General features: G+C 41.5%; 1 protein-coding gene across 8 annotated transcripts in view; it reads left to right on the top strand.

Annotated features, from left to right (window-relative positions):
• Positions 1-20,061, top strand: part of UPF2 (UPF2 regulator of nonsense mediated mRNA decay) — a 143,499-nt gene that overhangs the window by 24,111 nt on the left and 99,327 nt on the right. For 5 of the 8 annotated variants that reach the window (XM_039519442.1, XM_039519438.1, XM_039519437.1 and 2 more), the window contains 6 exons: positions 416-576; positions 3,956-4,153; positions 6,718-6,867; positions 13,680-13,751; positions 17,727-17,830; positions 18,665-18,750. In XM_039519442.1, the coding sequence (XP_039375376.1) occupies positions 416-576; positions 3,956-4,153; positions 6,718-6,867; positions 13,680-13,751; positions 17,727-17,830; positions 18,665-18,750 (771 nt within the window). Of the gene's footprint in view, positions 1-415; positions 577-3,955; positions 4,154-6,716; positions 6,868-13,679; positions 13,752-17,726; positions 17,831-18,664; positions 18,751-20,061 lie in introns of all 8 variants that reach the window. The other 3 variants (XM_039519444.1, XM_039519443.1, XM_039519441.1) reach the window with 2 other exon arrangements.

The following is a 20,061-nucleotide window of genomic DNA, read 5'->3' on the forward strand; positions in this document are numbered from 1 at the left end:
TGTCATAGACTGCAAAGCAGTCTTTATCCTGCTTTAATACTAGTCAAATATTTTACTTAAAATATTGCACATTAAAACTCTTGCATTACAGAATATTTAAGGGAAAAAAAGCTTCAGTTCTTTCAGTCTCCATAATCGGATTATTCTTAATGACATTAAAGTTAAAACCGCTGTGGTTGTAGTGCATTTAAGTTGATCAAATTTGGTATTAAGTTGAATTTTGATAGTAGTGTTAGCCAGATTGTTGTCTCTCATTGCTACCATCTCATTTAGTGTGTGTGTATAATTCTGTGCCAGAGGGAAGACTGATGTTGTTCAGTGGAAAACTTTGTCAATGGTTCAGTATAGGTCAAATATATCTCTAATAAGCGGGCAATGTCTGATTGTATTTTTTTTTTAAATGTGGTCTTTATAGGCGTATTCTGCACTCTAAAGGAGAGTTGAGTGAAGATCGACACAAGCAGTATGAAGAATTTGCAATGTCCTATCAGAAGCTGTTGGCAAATTCACAGTCTCTGGCTGATCTGTTGGATGAAAATATGCCGGATCTTCCCCAAGACAAACCAACACCAGAGGGTAGGACATCTTTTAGTGTGATAGGTTATATGATACTGAAAGCTTTCCTTTATGGGGGAAAAACAAAACCCTCCCATTGATCTGTGTTTTCAGTGCAAGTTTCCTTTTAAATGTTAATAGCTTAGCCTCTCACATTTAAATATATGGAATAGGGCAAAGTGTTCCAGGGTATGCCAATAAAGCTTCATTTTAAATTTATTAACCTCCAGTGAATTATTGAGCCTAAATAGGCCATCATAAGACCAAAATAAATGGTGGAAACTGGTGGGCGCCCTATGCATCCAAGGACATGGGAGGTTAAAGAAAAAGATTGGACTATGAGTGTTAGTTAATTTTGGCAATCTCTTGTACTTCTGTTAGGATGATTTTATTAAGGCGGTAAAGAAAATCATATTTATACCTTTAATCCTCCCCATCACTTTAAGTAAGTATATTTAATTTATTTTTATAATAATTACTTGGTCAGATAACTAGTCATTCATCCGAAGAAGTGAGCTGTAGCTCACGAAAGCTCATGCTTAAATAAATTTGTTAGTCTTTAAGGTGCCACAAGTACTCCTTTTTTTTTTTTGCGGATACAGACTAACACGGCTGCTACTCAGAAACTAGTCATTCACAGGCTTTATTTTACATTGAGAGACCATTTGAATCTGAAGATTATATGAGCTGCATTTAAAATGAAATTTACTAGTTGTTTCCTTGTTTCTCAAATCGCACAGAAGGCACTTTGTTTTGATTACTTCTTAATGTAGTTTGAATCTGCTTTAGAAGTTATCTATTAATTGCATCTCAGAGCTTAGCAATTCAGTATAGTTTTAAAATATACTAATTGCCCTTTAAAGTATTTCAAAATGCAGCTAGGAAAATGTTGCATGACCTGTTAGATAAACCACTAGATGGCTACCTGTGACCTTTGAATATGACGGCAAAATTTAATGTCCCACACTAGTATTGATGGCTGTCAACTTTTAGTATTTACGTATTCAGATTCTTGAAATCACGGACCTCAGGTTTGTCCAAAAATGCTCAAGCTTAAAAAAATAATTGCTAAATCCATTTTGAAGAAGAAATGTGTTTATCCCAACAGTTTCCTTACCATGATTGCCAGACCCAGATTAAGCAGTTTGTAGTTGCACAGGGCCTCCAATCTCAGGGACCCCCGACCAACTGGCTGGTATTTAACCCTCTTGGCTGGTTTTTCTTCCCTTTTGCAATGTGTTGGGGCTTTTTTCCATGTCTAAGTTACAAGTTGGGGGAAAAAACCCAGCACAATGCAACTGGCAACCATTGCTGCATGCATGCGCTGCTGCGTCACAGCTGCTTTCACTACAGCATTCAGGTCATGTGCCTACTGGTGCCACACCCTGATCCCTCTCCACATGCCAGGCCCTCAATGAGCCAACGTGGTGGCTCCTGCTCCTTTCACTGCCAGAAAGCAAGGCAGACCTGAGGTTCAACAGCAGGGAGGAGTAAGAAGCAGGGACTGGAGTGGGTGAGGCAGGGACTCCTGGGAGCTTGGGAGGAAGTGGTAGGGGGCATCCTTGGGCTAAGACTCCTGAGAGGAGGTAGATGTAGGGGCTTATGGGCTATCGGGCTTGGGGGTGGGGGGTGCCTGAGAGAGGAACAGGAGGATCAGGCTTCTGTAGGAGGGTGTGTGCGCACTGAATGGGGTACAGGAGGGTCAGGATGCTGCAGGGAGGGGCAATGGCTAGTTTTTCTGCTTCTTGGAGGTGGGCCAATCTGGTTGAGGCCCATAGGATTGCCAGCTACTCCCCCCTGCCACCGCTTTGTACCCTGGCGCAGTGTTGTTGTGTTACTCATGTTTGGTGTCCTATGCAGTTGGGCCTCTTGGAGCCCTCTTGGATTATCACTGCAATCGGGCACAAGTGTAGGGGGGCTTTTGAGAGAGGTCTGGTTTCTCAGATCCCTTTTTGGAGTTCTGCTCACCTCTGGTTCATTCTGCTTCCTTGCTGGTGTTGGTATTATGAGCCATCAGAGCCAGTGTGTCCTCTTCAGGTCCTAGTAGCTCACCATTGACACCCCAAGACCATCCTTCTTCCCAGGGGAAAAGAACTACTTTTCCTGCTCATTCAGCTACTGAAGCCCAGTCCCACAATCAGTGTCTGAGTCAGTCCCTTATCGGTACTGATTTGAATCAAACTTGTGCCCAGAGCCAACTGAGACTCAGTACCCCTTTCCCTTAGGAGCTGGTAAAATTCTTCTCTTAGCCTGTCTGTTTTTCAAAAGGCAGCAAAGCAACTCTCGCACAAGAGGCTCGGGTAGCCAATGCACTAATGTTCTTGCCGTTGTTGTATGGTCTCTGGCAAGTTCTGCTTTTGTCAAAAATGCCTTTCCCCTATAACTGGAGAGTCAGCTAGGCATGGTCAAGCTAATTTCTAAGCCATGTTTCATAAATACTTCCAAGCGCTTAATCTATTTAGGAAATGTTTCCCCAAGCCAAAGGAAAGAGTGAGTATTCAATTAAAAAAAATAAAATAAATTGCAATATATATTTAAATGAAATATTCCTAGATATATTATTATTAACATGTCATATTAGTTGATACCTATCTCATAGAACTGGAAGGGACCCTGAAAGGTCGTTGAGTCCAGCCCCCTGCCTTCACTAGCAGGACCAAGTACTGATTTTTGCCCCAGATCCCTAAGTGGTCCCCTCAAGGATTGAACTCTCAAACCCTGGGTTTAGCAGGCCAATGCTCAAACCACTGAGCTATCTCACCCCTTTAAGTCTTTTCCAAACTACTACTAATAAAATGAGATGTTCTCGTATTTATAAACTATATATCATGTGCTCTGTCTAGTTTAAGGAATGTGGGGAGGGTCCAATTTCCATACTGCACAGGGCCCCAAAATTTTTTAATCCATCCTTGCTAATTACCCCTGGACTGCAGTATTCCAGATTTTGCAAGCATTTACTTATATTCTGAAAATAAAACATCTGTGGCAGTTGGTGTATGATCACCCCCAAAATGATGTATCTAAACACTTTCTGATGCTAATATGGATGAATTCTACTATAACTCCATTTAGCAATCTCGTTTAATATAATTGTGATTACTTTTTGATTGCACAATTTAGTTTTGTAATTTCATTGTTTTGATTTCTTCTTGAATGAGACTAGTCTGGTTGTACTTTAAGATGCTGGGGATATGTGTTTAATAACTTTCAATTTTAGAAACCAAGGTAGTGGCAGTAACAGGGAAACATTTTTTTAATGTTTATCCCAAAAATCTGTCTTTTTAAAATTAGATGATCTGAAACTTGTGTATGTAGCTTTAACCCTTTGCTTAAAAGAAAATCTTTCTTTTAGTATGATTATATTGATGAATTAGTCATTTTGTGCATTCTGTGATTCCAGAACATGGGCCTGGCATTGACATTTTTACCCCTGGCAAACCTGGAGAATATGACCTGGAAGGGGGCATCTGGGAAGATGAAGATGCTCGAAATTTCTATGAGAACCTTATTGATCTAAAAGCTTTTGTGCCAGCCATTTTGTTTAAAGATAATGAAAAATGTTCTCAGAACAAGGACTCCAGCAAGGATGAATCTAGAGGTAAAACAATTTGGAAGAAAATGGTCTAGATTTTTAAAAAATTGTATTGTGTCAACAGCCATGCAAGTTTGGCAAAAGTAAGGGAAGTCTTTAGTTGAAATAATCGTTATTTATATAGCAGTCAGAACATTCCACCAAGATGGATGATCTTGAGCACAGAAATGATGCTAGATAGATAATCTGAACACAAAGTTTTTATGAAAATAATAAATACAAATGAATACTGGCAGCATTTTTCACCCAAATATATCAGTGTGGTTTTGGTGGGTAAGTATTAATATTTGTATCTTTATATATGAAAGAAACAAGGCTGTGCCTTCACCGCAAAGAAAGGTATGGGGTTTTTTTTACATTGAGATTATTAATTTGTTAGCTATCTTGATGCAAATTTCTAGTGCAGACAAGGCAAGGTAGTTTTTACCTTAATGTAGCTAATCAAGGTCAACCCTATCCCACCTGCACCCCCAACACACCTGGGATTGACTTGGATTAGCTGCATTGAGGTAAAAACTACCTGTGCCTTAATTATCTCAGTGCAAAAATCCTTGTGGTTAAATATATTCCCCCCCCCCCCCCCCAGTAAAGGGAAAACTTAAGTCACAAAGGTTAATGCATTATCCATGATCACAGAGTGAGCTAGTGCCTGTCAGGAATGGAACTCAAATCATTTGACTCTGAGGGCTTGTCTACACAGCAAGTTACTGTTTGGCAAGCCATAGTGTGAATCTTTAGTATACCAGCTGGTGTACTGTAGATCCACATTCTGGCTTGACGAGCAGTAACTTGCTGTGTAAACAAACCCTCAGTCCTGTGTACTAACCACTAAACATATTGTGTGCCCCAGTAAATATTATTTCCATATAAAGCACTTGAAAGTTTTATCAAATATTTTGTTAGTTTATGAAAACTAATAGTTAAGGTATATCAATTTTTTTAAAAAGAGGGCTATATGTTTATAAAATGCAAACTAATTTAATTTAGAGATTATAGATACAGTATGCAGAAGAATAGTAAAACCAGGAAGAATACTGCTGGTTATGATTAGGTTGTAGTCTTAGGCATACTAGGGGGTAAGAACTCTAGCTATGATGAATTAAGATGGTCATCTAAGAAAACAAAAATATATTTTAATGTCAGATTCTTATCATGAGTTCATAGATTTTAAAGACAAGAACTGGCTATTAGATTATCTAGTCCAACCTCCTTTATAACACAAGCCAAAAAATGCCTGCAATACAATGTTTTCTGATGGGAGCAAAAAGGAGATGCTTGAAAGTTCATTGTAAATTTTTTGAAACTTGCAGTGTTTTGGGGACTGGGACTTGGCCTTGTGTATCTCACATTTCAGGCAGATTTGGTGGAGATGTTGTAACTGTAAAATCTCCATGGAAGATACCACGGTTTGCCCTACGTAGTTTCGCTTCTTAAGTTTTTGCATTCTCATCCTAGACTGTGCAGAACAGCTTCACAATCTTATTGTTCTCAAGTTGTACCACTTCTGGCATGACGTGATGTCATGGGTTCCACACATTAAAACAGAATAAAACTTCACTTTATGCGTGATGGGCCAGCCTTTCAAAGTTTGCTGATAGACTCATGTATTCAAGTTCTTGGGTCCTCCCAGTTGTTTGGATTTTTCTCCCTGATTTGGATATGCAAATCCTTGGACATTCAAATTTAAAACTTTTAACTTCTGCTGGGGATTTCAACAAACTCCACTTTTGCAATTTTAGGTTTATTATTTAATCATGATATTAAACACAGGCATTCTACACATAACCTATAGTGTCCTAACCAGGGGCGGCTCTAGAAAATAGGCTGCCCCAGGCAGCGCGGTGTGCTGCGCCGCCCTTCCTCGGTCCCGTGGCGGGTCCCCTCTTCCCGCGGCTCTGGTTGAGCTCCCGCGGCAGGTCCACCGGAGCCCCGGGACGAGCGGACCTGCCGCAGGCATGACTGCGGGAGCTCCACCGGAGCCGCGGGAACAGCGGACCTCCCGCGGGCACGGCTGCGGACGGTTTTGAGCTGCCGCAGTCATGCCTGCGGGAGGTCCAGCCGAGCCGCGGACGGCGCCTCCGCAGTCATGCCTGCGGTAGGTCCGGTCGTCCCGGGGCTCCGGTGGACCTGCCGCAGGCATGACTGCGGCAGGTCCACCGGCCCAGCCTGCCGCCCCCTAGATTTGGCCGCCCTAGGCAACAGCTTGGTTTGCTGGTGCCTAGAGCCGCCCCTGGTCCTAACAAATAACATCCCAGCCCAAGTACAATTGGGAACAAACCAAAACACTCAAAAGGGGTGAGCACCTTTTAACAGAAGCACATCACGCAAGGAAGTGAATTAGGAAGATTGTTCCAGGCAACAAGAAAAATGGCACAAAGTCCAGAGTTGACACATAAGACTGATGTATTGGTCAGAAAAGAAGTGTGCTGTTTCTCCTTAGACATGAATAAGGGTGTGTAAGAGGTCAAGCTAGAGATGCAGGGATGCACCAACATGTCTTAGAATATTTTTAAGCCATGTCTACTTGTGTTTACATTGCATGTTCAATATTTCTGCTTTCTTTGAAACAGATTCAAAAGATGCCAAGGATAATAAGGATGTTGCTGGTAGTGAGGACTTGGACTTGGATATGGAGAATTTGGACATTAATTATGATAACTTGGAGTTAGACTGTGGAGATGAAGCAGAAGATCTCACAAAAAAGCTTCTTGATGAGCAAGGTAAAAGCAGAGCTGATAAACATTTTTAGGACTACTGTATTGTGTTTTAACTAGGTCCTGGTGTTTTTTCAATTCCTTGTATTAATGTGGAGGGATGCTTTTGATTCTTTTGGGCAACGTCTGTAGTAGCTAGAAGCAGTTTTGAGCAAGGTCATTCCTTCTTCCATCCTTTTGTGCTCAGCAGGCACTTCTAACAAAACATTCAATAAAGAGAGAGAAGAAATAAAAGTGCTCTGCAGAAAGAAAAGAAAACTGGTCCAAAACTGCTAAAGGATAAAAATAGAAATAACAACTTCTCCTGTTCAGTAAAGACACTAAGATGGTTTAGTAACCACTATTTTTAGGTTTGTGTGGTGAAGGTTAAGAGATACCTTTGTTACTACTTTGGCATTTGATTGAATTGTAAAAAAGACTAAATGTAGAGGCAGCTCTGCTCAGAAAAGTGACAGTAATAAATGGCATGTGAGACTTCATGTTTGTGTATCAATTATCTTATCAAATGTGTTCAGCTTACAAGTAAAAAGATGTTTTACTTTTAAGCCCAGTGTGGATTCTAAAAGTCAAACAGGATTCTTTCTTTCTTGTGCATCATCATCAGTAACACAGATTTTGCTCTCAGTAACAATTATTGCCTTCCCTGATAGACACTTAGTAAACATTCCTGCTAATGATGCACAAGAAGGAATAGAATCCAGCACATCCTCTCTCATGTAACAATGTTAGCATAGATAGCAGAGGTGAAAACTGGAAAAATCTAAGTTGGTTGTGGTGTACTCCCACCTGTGAGTTATGAGCTTCCTACCAGTGCTGCTGAACTTTGGGAACCTTCTAAAAAGCAGTACCAAATGTCAGGAGCCAAGGGCCACGTACTTTTCAATTACTTCCTTTCTGCAATTAGCTGCAGGAGAAAGGACTTCCTTTGTGTGCATTGTGTCTCATGGTTTTCCTAGAGGTGGATGTGAATGATGCTCTTCATTTTGCCTGGGGATATTTCTTCCCCAGATTTCTGCTCTGTGTATAAGGTCTTCACATTTGAGCCTGCATCAATGGTCAATAGAGGCTCTGTGGCCTCAAAACAGAAGCCTTATGAATCCCACCCCAAGTCATCCTTCTGCCCCCATGAAGGAATAGACCACATTTGACTTCAAAGCCAAACAAAACGGGGATGACTTTGGCAGTGAAGAAGTTTGTGTCAGTTCCTAAGTCTTAAGTGGGCTCTGAAGCTGCAACAGTTCAAAGATGTGAGCCTTCAGGAGCAAGAACTTAATCAATTCTGAGGGTGTTTTCTGCTTCTAAAGTACTTGCCACAGGATCTCTTTTATCAGGGCCAGGAGCTTCCCATATACCAAAGAGACCTAGTACTAAATATGCGTGCCAGTGGATGGGTGGTTTTGCTAGCCAAAGAATGGAAATAAAGTTCCAAACCTCAGTCCTGACAACTTGTGATGGTTCAGATGTGTTGACTCATATGGTGGCATTAGCTCTTTTGGAGTCAGTACTTTGGGCCTTTTGTCTGAGGCTTAAGTCTGTATTGCAGACCACCTTTTCAAGGGGGAGGGTCTCTTCAGCTGTAAGATAGATGACCTGATGAAGAAGGTGGAGGACACTGAGTTCACTGCTAGGTCATAGTGCATTCTCAATGGGTGCTGTTTTTCAGAAGGTTTTTGAAGCTTGGTGGTAGTGGCTGAGGGTGCCTCCACAATGCAAAAATATGCAGAGGCAACACTATCAAGAAAGTACAGTTATGGTAAGTAACAAGCTTTATAACTCCAGTCATTAGATATGATTCTGATACACAAAGGGAGCAGATCCATTGGCTAAGAATGTGCCATCTTTACATAGTCACTTTTCATAGTAGACATACTTCAACTATATTTTTTTTAAAGTACTGCTAAAATACAGTAACTCCTCACTTAGTTGTCCTGGTTAACGATGTTACGTTACTGATCAGTTAGAGAACAGGCTCGTTTAATGTTGCGCAATGCTCCCTTATAAGATTGTTTGGCAGCTGCCTGCTTTGTCCACTGCTTGCAGGAAGAGCAGCCTGTTGCAGCTAGCTGGTGGAGGCTTGGAACCAGGGTGGACCGGCAGCCCCACTATCAGCTCCCCGAAGTTTCCTGTGTGGCAGCCGCCCAGCAGGCTATCAGTTGCTGGCAGTTCAGCTGTCCCTCCCCCCACTGCCATGTGCTGCTCCTGCCCTCTGCCTTGGAGCTGCTCCCCGGAGCCTCCTGCTTGCTGTGCGGGGGGAAAGAAGGGGGGCTAATGTCAGGGTGTCATCCTGCTCCTGCTCCCCGCTTACCCTTTCTCCATAGGGGGAACATGACAGGGCTCAAGACGGAGAGAGCTTGCTGGCCGCAGCTGCTGTCTCAACTTCCTGATCTGTTTAAAAAGGCAATGTACTTAGAGTGGTGTCAGTGTACTTAAAGGGGCAATGCGCATCTCTCCCTCTCACACAGGGGGTGTGTGTCTGTCTGACATGCTGTCTCCCCTCCCTCCATTCATGCTGCCTTGTAGAGTGTGAGGCTACATTAACAACGTGTTAACCCTTGAGGGTTCAGCCGAGTACTAGTTCATCATTTTGCAGTAAGGCATTCCCTGGGAAATATCCCACCCTCTTCCACCTTCTAGTTTCACCTCAACCAAGCTTCACAATCATTGCTGTGTACAGTATTAAATTGTTTGTTTAAAACTTGTACTCTGTGTGTGTGTGTGTGGGGGGGGGAATTTCCCTGGAACCTAACACCCCCCCCCACGCCCCCATTTACATTCATTCTTACAGGGAAATCGGATTCGCTTAACATCGTTTCGCTTAAAGTTGCATTTTTCAGGAACATAACTACAATGTTAAGCGAGGAATTACTGTAGGGTAATTGCTATAAATTGATGTTCTCCGTGCCCAAGAGAGCTTTCTAAATATGACAGTGCAAACAAATGCAAGACATTAAGGAAGGGAGCAAGTATTAATGAGAAGGAAGAAAGGATCCTCCCTCCCTCCAGTCTCTCATTTTGGCTACTGATCTTTCTTCTCAACTTCCTCTTTCTCTGCTACTGTCATCAACACCAACGACCTTCTTGTCACTCAGTTCCACAATTTGGGGGTTATTTTTTGATTGCCCAGCTCCTCTTGCTGCAGACATCCAGGCTTAATACAAATCCTCCTGTTCTTTCCTCCAGGGTATCCAAGATGCATCCTTTTCTTTCCATCCCTGAAACTAAATCTCACCTTCATGTCCTCATTATGTCCTGCTTTGCCTTCTATAGCATCCTGCCCTAACACCCATGTTTCTTTTAATCTATATACAATGCTGCAGCTTAAGTCATCTTCCTTGCCTGTCATTTTGATCATCTTACTCCTCCTTTGGAATTCCCTTTCATGACTCCACATCCCCTATGTTACCACATACAATCTTATGGCCATCAATTCAAACCCCTGCATAAATCATCCCTTCCTTACTTATCTTCCTTGTTCTTGCTTTGCATTGTCAACCATCCAGCTGTCGGCTTCTTGCATAAATATATCCATGTCGTCTTCCACGTGGTAGCCAACCTTCCTTTATCTGCACTTCCTGTACACTCTTGGTATTTAAGTCCCCCTTGAACACCCACTTTTGCCATTCTGCTCACAGCATCTGTTTGACATGTATAGTTAAAAAAACAAAACAAAAAACTGTTTACCTCTTCCTCTGTCTACTTGTCTGTCTGTCCCTTAGCTTGTGTTATCTTTGGTGCAAGGACCATTCCTCCATGTCTGTCTTGAAAGCACATTATGTTGTGCCCACAAAGTGATTATTTCTGAGAGACGTATCTTTTTTTAGGTGAGAGGAGTGTAGGGGTTTTGCAGAAAATGAGATCAGAAATGCAGGCAGGTGATGTCTTGACATACTCTTAGCTCACTGACACCCCAAAAAATTGGGAAACAATGCCAGGTTACCAGACTAACATTCACAATTGAACAATGACAGTGCACAGAACCTAGCCAGTATGGTAGTGAGAGTATGTCTCAAACACATGTCACAAAATACGGATGGTCCAGTAATTAAGTTAGCTCAGCATGGAAAGTTAAGGTCCAGAGTCAGTGGTGGGGCATGGAGGGGAAGGGACTCGTTCAAAATAGAATGAAAATTATTATGGCATAACAAAATACCAAATGTAAAAATTCGTTTTCTTGAAGCATATGGAGGAATGTATGAAATGCTCTGTGAAGCTGTGAATACATTGTAAGTGCACTGCAAATCCTACATATTGTACACAAATTTAGGGAAGTGTGTTACAAAAATCTAAACTGAGACACTTTTATAAATTTGGTTTTTAATTTCCATTTGATAAGTTGATTTTTTTTTTAGCTTGATTCCTCCATAACCAAAATCTAGTGACAGTTTGGCAAGATGGCCTTACTTGGGGAAGCCGAGTGTCTTTCTCTTAACCACCAAATGCATCGTTTGGTGACATTTTTTCTTACGTTCTGGAAGATTGAGAGATAACCGTAATTGAGACAATATATTATTACTATTATTAATCATGTTTGTTTATGTAGTACTTAAGGACCAACCAAGAATAGAGTCCCATTGTGCTAGGCACTGTATGCACAGAGTAGCTGACAGTCGCTGTCCTGACGAGCTTACAAACTAAATAGATAAGACAGATACAGGGTGGGAAAAGGGTAGAACACACAAGCAGAGTGAACAAAGCGAAGGCGGGAAACATCATGTTCGTGCCACAAAATTTTAGGGTGGTTTAGTTAGGAGGGGATAAGTTTAAATGAAAAGAAAAGTGAAGGGAGAGGGAATGTTGAAAGGAAGGGGGAGATGATGGGGACAGAGTGAAAGAGAACAGGGGAAGAGGGCCATGTGTGGGGTGAAGCTGAGATGAAGAGACTAAGGGAGTGGGAGGGAGAAGGTTGGAACAAACAGCCAGTCAACATGGAGTAAAGAATGTCACGTCAAAACTGTAGCAAGTTCTCTGAATGTCAGAAGCTGCTTCTGTAGCTGGTTCTACTGTCTCTAGAGTCTGACTGATTTCTCTCTGCAATTTTCTCCTAAAAGACCACATAACTTGGGGAGGGAAGGCTCTAGTTTCTCTGAAGTGGTCTCCCCTGCACAGTTATGGGTCTGGAGCATGCTAGAGGGAGGGATGGCTCCACCTGGCTCCCATTTTACCTTCTCCTCCCCACCCAGTGCAGCAGTCCCTGCTTTGCCTGCTTCTGCAGCTGCTCCTACCAGCTAAAGTCTAGTTTAGTCTAGTCAGCTAGAGTTAAAGTCACAGACTTGTCATTACTAGAAAAAATTAATAAGGGGTGCTTAGTGCGCATGTATAAGTCTCACATAACAAATGTGCTTTGAGACCTTCCAAATAAACCACATAACCATAAAATTATGTAAGCAATCCAGTCCTCTGCCAGCTATTTGAAATTTGCTAGTGAATATTTTTCACTATTAAAACACGGTTATACTTACTGAAATGTTTAATGTTTTACTCTTGTACACCCTAGTGCTAAAACTATTAAAAAGCTTGCCATAGTTTAAAGTGTCTGGCATGGTGTGCATCCACATGTTTTATAACTTAGTTTAACAGAACTGTTCATGTCATTGGGGCAGTTGCAAACACAATGCTGATTAAGAATGGTTTAACACATCTGCTCTATAAACAGGTTTCTCACCACTTGTTAATCAGATAGAAGCACTAAATGAGCTTTGAGATTGCTTTAGTTAAATCACATTTGTGAAACCATATTCATAATTGTCTTTCCATCACACTATGTGAAAGGGATCTTTGAAATAAAAGTCTGAGGGTAAGGGACGGGGAAACATAGGTGATAAAATTGAGAGAAATCTCTTTTCTCACCGCTTACTCTGCATTTCTAACATGCTCATTACTGCATTATAATACTACATAACAATGATAACAGTGATTCACAGAGAAAGGATACTACCCAAGTGTGCCCAAAATCCTGTCTTTCCCACATTGAAGTTTTGCTCCCCATTTTTTATATCATTTAACTAATTCAGGGACAGTAATTGAATAAATCATTTTAAAGCGCAAGGAGAGATTTTTCTTGCATGTTTGCAAAGTATTCCCAATGCTGGTGTAGAAAACTTGGTGGTTTTGGTTTTGCTTCTTTCTGACTGGTGCTATATAGTTCTGAAACTGCCTTTTCTGTTGTTGTGGTGACAGTAACTATTTATCCTAAATTGTGAGAGTGCCAAGTTACTTTAGCTCTGTACACAAGTATCTTTGATAAGTAATACCACCCTTCGCCCTACCCTCAATAAAAAAAAATGTTAAAATGACCACCAGTTGGCTGGCCTGGTATTCCAATTGCTGCCAGTGCAGAGGAGTCATTTCAGTTTCTGAGCTTTCCAGTCCATTAGGGAGTGGTAATAACATAGTGGAAGCCACAGATTTTCACCTTACCCATAACCAGTTTTTGAACTAGTTTTTACATGTCACCAGGCAGTGTGGATAGAATTGACATCTTTTGAAGATGTCCTCTTGGATTCTAAATTAAATTCCAAAATAAATTAACTTTGTCAGTTTGACTTTACACAGAGAAGACTATTACTATGTAGCATCGTATGTGTGGAGTTTTACTGATGAATAAGAAGAAACAGTCCCCACCCCAAGAAGCTTAAAGTTTCTATTGAATGTAACTATAATAAGTAATAAAACCATGAGGACGGAAAGGAAGGATCTGATATTCAGAAGGAAAGTTGAAACTGCTCATTGAAAAGTATTATTTATAAGGGATTTGGATCAATTTATTTTACTTCTGTCGTGTTTATTTTGGGTACATTTTAATTTTGTTTTATTTTTAGTATGCTCAGGCAAGAGAGAGGGAGCAGATAGCACCGGAGCTGAAAATAGTGACGGAAAACAAGCTGAAAGAAGTGAGTTTTGAGGTGCTGCTTGAAGGAGAGGAGGGTGCTTGGCACGTGGAAGGAATGAAGCTGTGTGGAGGGAGACAAAGGGAGTATTAAGAAGAGAGGAATGGACATAGCGAAGGGCATAAAGGTGTTGGGAGTAGAAGGAAGTTAGTGCCGACACATAGCTAGGGTTTAAAATAGGCTTCCAGTACCAAGTAGTCTACAACAGAGAGAACGTTCAGAAAATGAGGTTGAATATTATGCCTGTTACTCAATATCCTATTTAGAGGACTGGGAAAGCTGTTCTAGAAATAAAAAGAAAAAAACAAGATGTTGAGGAATATTTGCTGTGAATTATCCTGAGGGGTTGGATGGCTCAGGAAGCTGGTAATTATGATCTGGAAGTTAAGCAGTTAATGTTAAGCACATGCTTAAGTGCATTGCTGAATCGGGACCCAAGACACCAACTTGAATCCAGTCCTGGTTAGTAGCATCTGAAAGCTGTCACCATTTAATGGCTGCTCAGTTTGAAATTAATTTGATGATTTTAATACAGTGGACAGGTGACTGCCTCACAAAAAACACTTCCATAATTGTTACCAACTTGTTCCTTTGTCAGCCGTCTAAACAGAGAGGTCAAAGACCAAAAGGACCTAGAGGCTGAAACACTCTCTGCTCCCTGGCAGGGTGGAGCTTCTAGGGGATAGAAGCAACTAGCCTAGATGCTGATAAGCAGCTGTGGAGCCAGGGGAAGCAGTACCAGGCGCTTCTATAGAATTACCAGGTAGAATGTGGTCATTGTTATATACTAATGGAAGAGGGGTTAGCAGGAGAGGAACCCATGCTTCCTGCGACAGTAGGGAGGGAAGAGGCAAATGTCGCTTCTATAGTAGGTATTATGAATAATTCATGTCTAAGAGGCTATAGTCTCTTCCCCTTCTCTGTCAGCCTATTCGCCTGAAAATTATAAGACCCCATCAACTTGACTTGTAGTAAATTAAAAATATTTTCAGATACTACAGCAATATTTGTATCCCCTGCCAATTTTTGTGGCTTTTCTTATTTAAAACATTTTTCTCTTTGTTGCTGTGAAAGACACCTGGAATAAAAGGGGGAAACTGAGAGACTATACAGGAGAAACAATGAAATACTTTATTTAGTACACTTGACAGTACATTATTTTTCTTTTCTCTCTTCCAGTTACAGTAATTCTAATTACTTGTAAAAATAATACATAAAAAAAAAATTAGAATTGTGGAGTAGATGGAGTATGAAATGATAGTGGGACCTCCCAGAAGGGTTGTCTGAGAGGTAATTGGAAAGAGGAGTGGAGCAAAGAGGTGGCTTTTAAAAATTTTTATTTATTTATTTTTAATTTTTTTTAAGAGCCATCACCATAGAGATGAGAGCTGAGATAATGAGAACAGGTGTGGTCCCCTACAGAGAGTATAGAGGCTGTTTGCAGAGGGAGCCATGAGGAATGCTAACAGATAGGAGGTAGAGGGAAGGATGAGAAGCTACCAAAGAAAATGCTGGAGATGAGCCATGAGAGCGTAGCTAGAGAAGCCTAAATAGGAGAAAATGGAGAGGGGAACATTTTAAATCTGTAGCCATAGACATTTCTCCAAAGATGAAATGCCTCTGGTTTGGGGGCTGTTACATGCAGTCTCATGAAATAGATAGATTCTCAGGGCCTCAGTGTTTGAAGTTAAATTAAGTATTTAGAACTTTATGGGCCTCTTTTCTCATCTCCTTCCCTCTTCTTCCCCCTCCCCCCCCAAACAAAGATCTCCCTCTCTCAATAGCTCCTCCAACCTGCCAGTTGCCTTCGAAAGGGAGGAGGCACCAGTGGCCTACTATGTTATCTCTGGCATCTTCAGTGGAGGATGGAAGTCTAAGTTCTCCTCCGTCTTCAGGAGGGATCTCTGTCACTCTCGCGCTTGTGCAAGCCCAGTGTTCTCCCCCTTTTTTTTTTCTTTCCTGGCAATGGAAAGAGGTTTGGAGTTGCACAAGTTCTTTTGGATTCCCTGTTCCCTACGTTTCCCTGTGTTCTCTATTCCTCTGCATCCCACTCACACGCATCTGTCTCCCACTCAGCCCAAAGATGGTTGGAGGAAGGATTAGGCAGTCTTTTTCCCCCCTCTATACTTTAGAACCATGTTGAGTGTACTTTCTGCCTGTTTCCTGGACTCTCTTCCTTGTTACAGTTGTGCTGCCCTGCTCAGCTCTGAAGCTCCAGTAGACAGGAGAAGCTTAGAAGAGGCCATGTCTCGGGCATCCTTCCCATATGTTCCCCTCCACAGAGACTCCAAGGTCAAAAGGCCAGCTTTTTAACTGCTCTACCAGCTGCCTAGGATTATAACTAGGACAGGGAGTGCGAAGGATGGGTTTTAAATATCAGACAGTTGGCAAGTATGCTGGAGAGAGATTTCAATAGCATATGGCTTCCACTTGCACATCCAGCACCTCTGCCTCTCAGGACTTTGACACCTTGGTTTGTAGTCTGTCTTGCCAGTCTGTGGAGCTTATGGGACTTTCTCACCAGATGCTGTTGGTTCCACCAGACTCTCTGCCCTGTGTGAATCATTGGTTCGCCTTTGAGTGATTGTCCGCATGGATTCCACTTCTGGTGCACATGTACCTGAGAGCAGATTCTTTAGATCTATAGTGTCATTAGGGCTACACCTGTGCTTTCGATGCACTCACACTCCCCCCACCCTGAAGACATAAAGGGCAGAGTGGGCCCAATCATCTCTCAGTTCCTTCTTTCCACACAGGGCTGTGAGATGGAACCCCTGCAGTGTCCACTTTTCTGCGCACTGTGCAACTTGCATACCCCATGTGGGAGATTCAGGCCCACAGGGCTAGTCCACCTTGCATAGTGTCCCTAAAAGACTCTTAGGCTGTACTCTCCATTTTACCAGAAATTGTCTGATTTTTTCATTTAAATCTGGTGATTCACTTTCCAGTTTTTTCCCCAGGTCCCAGTCAAACCAAAGGAAAGCCATCCTGCACACCCTTGATGTGTACAGTGTTGTCTCATACTACTTACATCAAACAAGGCTCTTCAGGAGCGCTCGCTCACAGACTGTTTGTAACATTGCAGATAGGAGCTCTTCTAGGCTGTTAGTAGCATTGTAGATAAGGTTAAATGTCAAGCAGTATTTACTCAAAGATTGTCTAGGCAGGTATCACATTTTATTAAATCATACTATGAGATAGCTAGATTAGATCCATCCATATAGGCGAGACACCAGTCCATCTTCTGTGGCTTCTTTGAGAAGCATCCCAATTTCTGAAACTTGCGAGTCATCTATGTTGGGATTAGCAGAAGAAAGGACAGTTACTTGCTTTATAGTAACTCTGGTTCTTTGAGATGGCTTGTTCACATGGATTCCATGACCTGCCCCTTTATTATGGAGTCCTATACCATCTGGATTCTATATTGCCAAAAGAACTGAGGGATCAGGTGGGCCCACTCCACCTTTTATGCCCTTATGTGGGGAGGTACCAGGGCATTCAGGGTGCAGGTGCAGCCCCAGCGGATGCTGCGGGCCAAAAGTATCTCATCTCATGTGCATGAACACCAGAAGTGAAATCCATGTAGACATCACACCTTGAAGAACCACAGTTACTGTAAGGTAAGTAACTGTTCTTTCATTGCCCATCTCTCCTCATTCAGATCTTTTGTGGCCCACATCCTATGGTTGAAAGAACCTTTCATGTCTTGGTAAGAATATGTAGTTGCTGATGCACCCACTGGGTGCAATTTATCAGGTAGAAAATATTTATTCATAGTCCATGAATAGGAAGATATCCAGCCAATAGCCCTTTAGATTAGTTAATAGTTAACTTCCTTGTCTCTTCCCTCTCCCCCACAGGTGTCTGTAGGTGAGTATTGTAATCATTGAACAGATCCCTGTATCACATTTAGAGAATTAAATACAATCGTTGTTTATTGTGCACCATAAAATGTGATGTTTGTTTGCTTTCTACTAGAACAAGAGGATGAAGAAGCCAGTACTGGGTCTCACTTAAAACTGATAGTAGATGCTTTCCTTCAGCAACTCCCAAACTGTGTCAACAGAGACCTCATAGACAAGGTAAAGTGACATTATTATATTATCCTCCCATAATCCCACAATATTAAGCCTTGCATGTTAATTTGATTAAAAATATACTTCAGGTGTTTGTTACCAGTGTAATAGCAAGAGAAACTGTAAGCAACGTTATAGGCCGTATAGGCTTCAGGGAGAGGATTTTAATGTTTTTACACAATAATTTTCAGACTCTTCTGCCTTTTTTCCAGGCAGCTGACTTGGCTATTTCTTTTGTATTTTATGTAGCCATATCAGATCATAATAAGGTAGAATGTGAGTTTCAAGTGCAACAGCTAGTCCCGATTAATTTCATGTGTGGATGCTCTTATTCAAGAATAAGAGTGCTTTATCCCAAAATGGTGTAATCCATGTAGGAAATGGATTAAATTAATTCAGAATAAGGCATTCTTATTCTGGAATCAATATCATCCACATATGGAGTTAATCAGTAATAGCTATTGTACCTGCACAATTGCCATATGTGGCTGTTGGTCCTACAGAAAAGGCAAACTCCCCACTCTCTCTCCATAGCTAGTGAACCTTGCAACTGTTTACCTGACAGTTGACTGATTCTTTCTCTCCCTCCCCATCAGTCCAAAGTTTCCATTTTCCATCTAGTAGTCCAAAGGTTCGATCAAAATCTATACTAGAGTATAAACATTCATGTCTTTTGAATGTGTAAATTCTAGCTAGAAAATGAAGATATTATTTATTTTTTAAGCAATTGCATGTAGCAAAAGCTTGATTTAAGTAACAGACACTTTTAATATGTAGGTTTTACTGCTTTATGTGTAGAAATTTCGGTTTAAAGGTGAAACATTGACTTTTCTCTTACAGGCAGCAATGGATTTTTGCATGAGTATGAACACAAAAGCCAATAGAAGAAAGTTAGTACGAGCTCTCTTCATAGTTCCTAGACAAAGGTAGGAAAAGGAAAAAAATCGTAGAGCAACACTTTCTTGTCTATTTAAATCACTAAGGCAAAGTTAAATAATGTTCACTGCAACTACGAAGTCACACGTGTCTACTACGTTTGCCATTGATGCACACTTCTCTGGTGGTATTTGCTTATTGATTAAGGATAAACTTAAAATCAGCAAGCAAACTAAGATTGTTGGTACTGGAAAAATTTTCAGTATGGATACTATTGCAACTTACCTTTTCTGGTGATGATTACAGTTATAATAAATATTTTGGTGGCTCATGTTTTTGTTCAAACAGTGACATCAAAAATAAAGCTTTTCCAGGAAAAAGTTGTTCACGTGTCAATCAGAACTTCAATACTAGTAGCTGAAAATCCATCCTGTCGCACAGGTATGGCATTTGGGCCAAGTAATCCATTATCTATGCAATCTCCCTCATACAGCCAATGAAATTGTTGCATGCAGTTAAGCTGTAGAGTATGGGTGGTGTTATGGCCTCGGAAGGCCCAAGGTACTCTGCAAGAACGAGGCCGACTCCAACGCTGAGAGTAATTGGTTTTAATGAAGGATACCGTGACACACCCGCAACGGGGACTCCACTCGTTGCTGTCACTGAGGCGGGGAACCCAGCGCCCTACAACTCGGCCTGGTTCGGAGTCCAAAAGCCAATACAAAACGGGCTCCTATTTATCTCACTAGCAGCACAGCAGTGCATACATAGCAAGGCAAAAGCTACCCGCCCTCTGGGACCGCCTCCCATGGCCCACCGCCAGGGGCATTCCACATAGCGGTCTCAACCGGTCATGCTTGGTTGAGGCTGGTGCGCCGTGACCTATAGTAACCGGCGCTGAGAAAGCGGACTCAGGGAAATGCCTAGCTAGGCCGTAACAATATCTTCCGCAAATCCCTGCTCTCCTACAGGTGGTGATTGGTTGAGTTACCTTTCATAGTGATATCAGAGGTAATTCAACCTCTGTGGTCTAGCACTCTTGGCATATATAAGGCATAGCTGCCTTACTATATACTACACGTATATAACTTATAGAGTCAAAATAGCAAGAACTTAAAAACTGGACAGTAACAGACTGCAAATCCTAATGATTGAACCTGGTGATATTCTAATAAAAAGGAGTTCTCAGCCATGCTTCCAGCTGTTTCCATTGCTTCACACTGATTCAAAAGACATTCATTCTAGGCTTCAGAGTGATATAGAATGATAATCCTCGAATCTTATTATATGGATTATCCTGGGAAGCATTGCAGTAAGATACAGTGGTGATGTATAGTAAATTAGTTTCTATGTGAGATCTT

This window comes from Mauremys reevesii, linkage group 1 (assembly GCF_016161935.1).
Source record: "Mauremys reevesii isolate NIE-2019 linkage group 1, ASM1616193v1, whole genome shotgun sequence".
Taxonomy (NCBI): domain Eukaryota; kingdom Metazoa; phylum Chordata; order Testudines; family Geoemydidae; genus Mauremys; species Mauremys reevesii.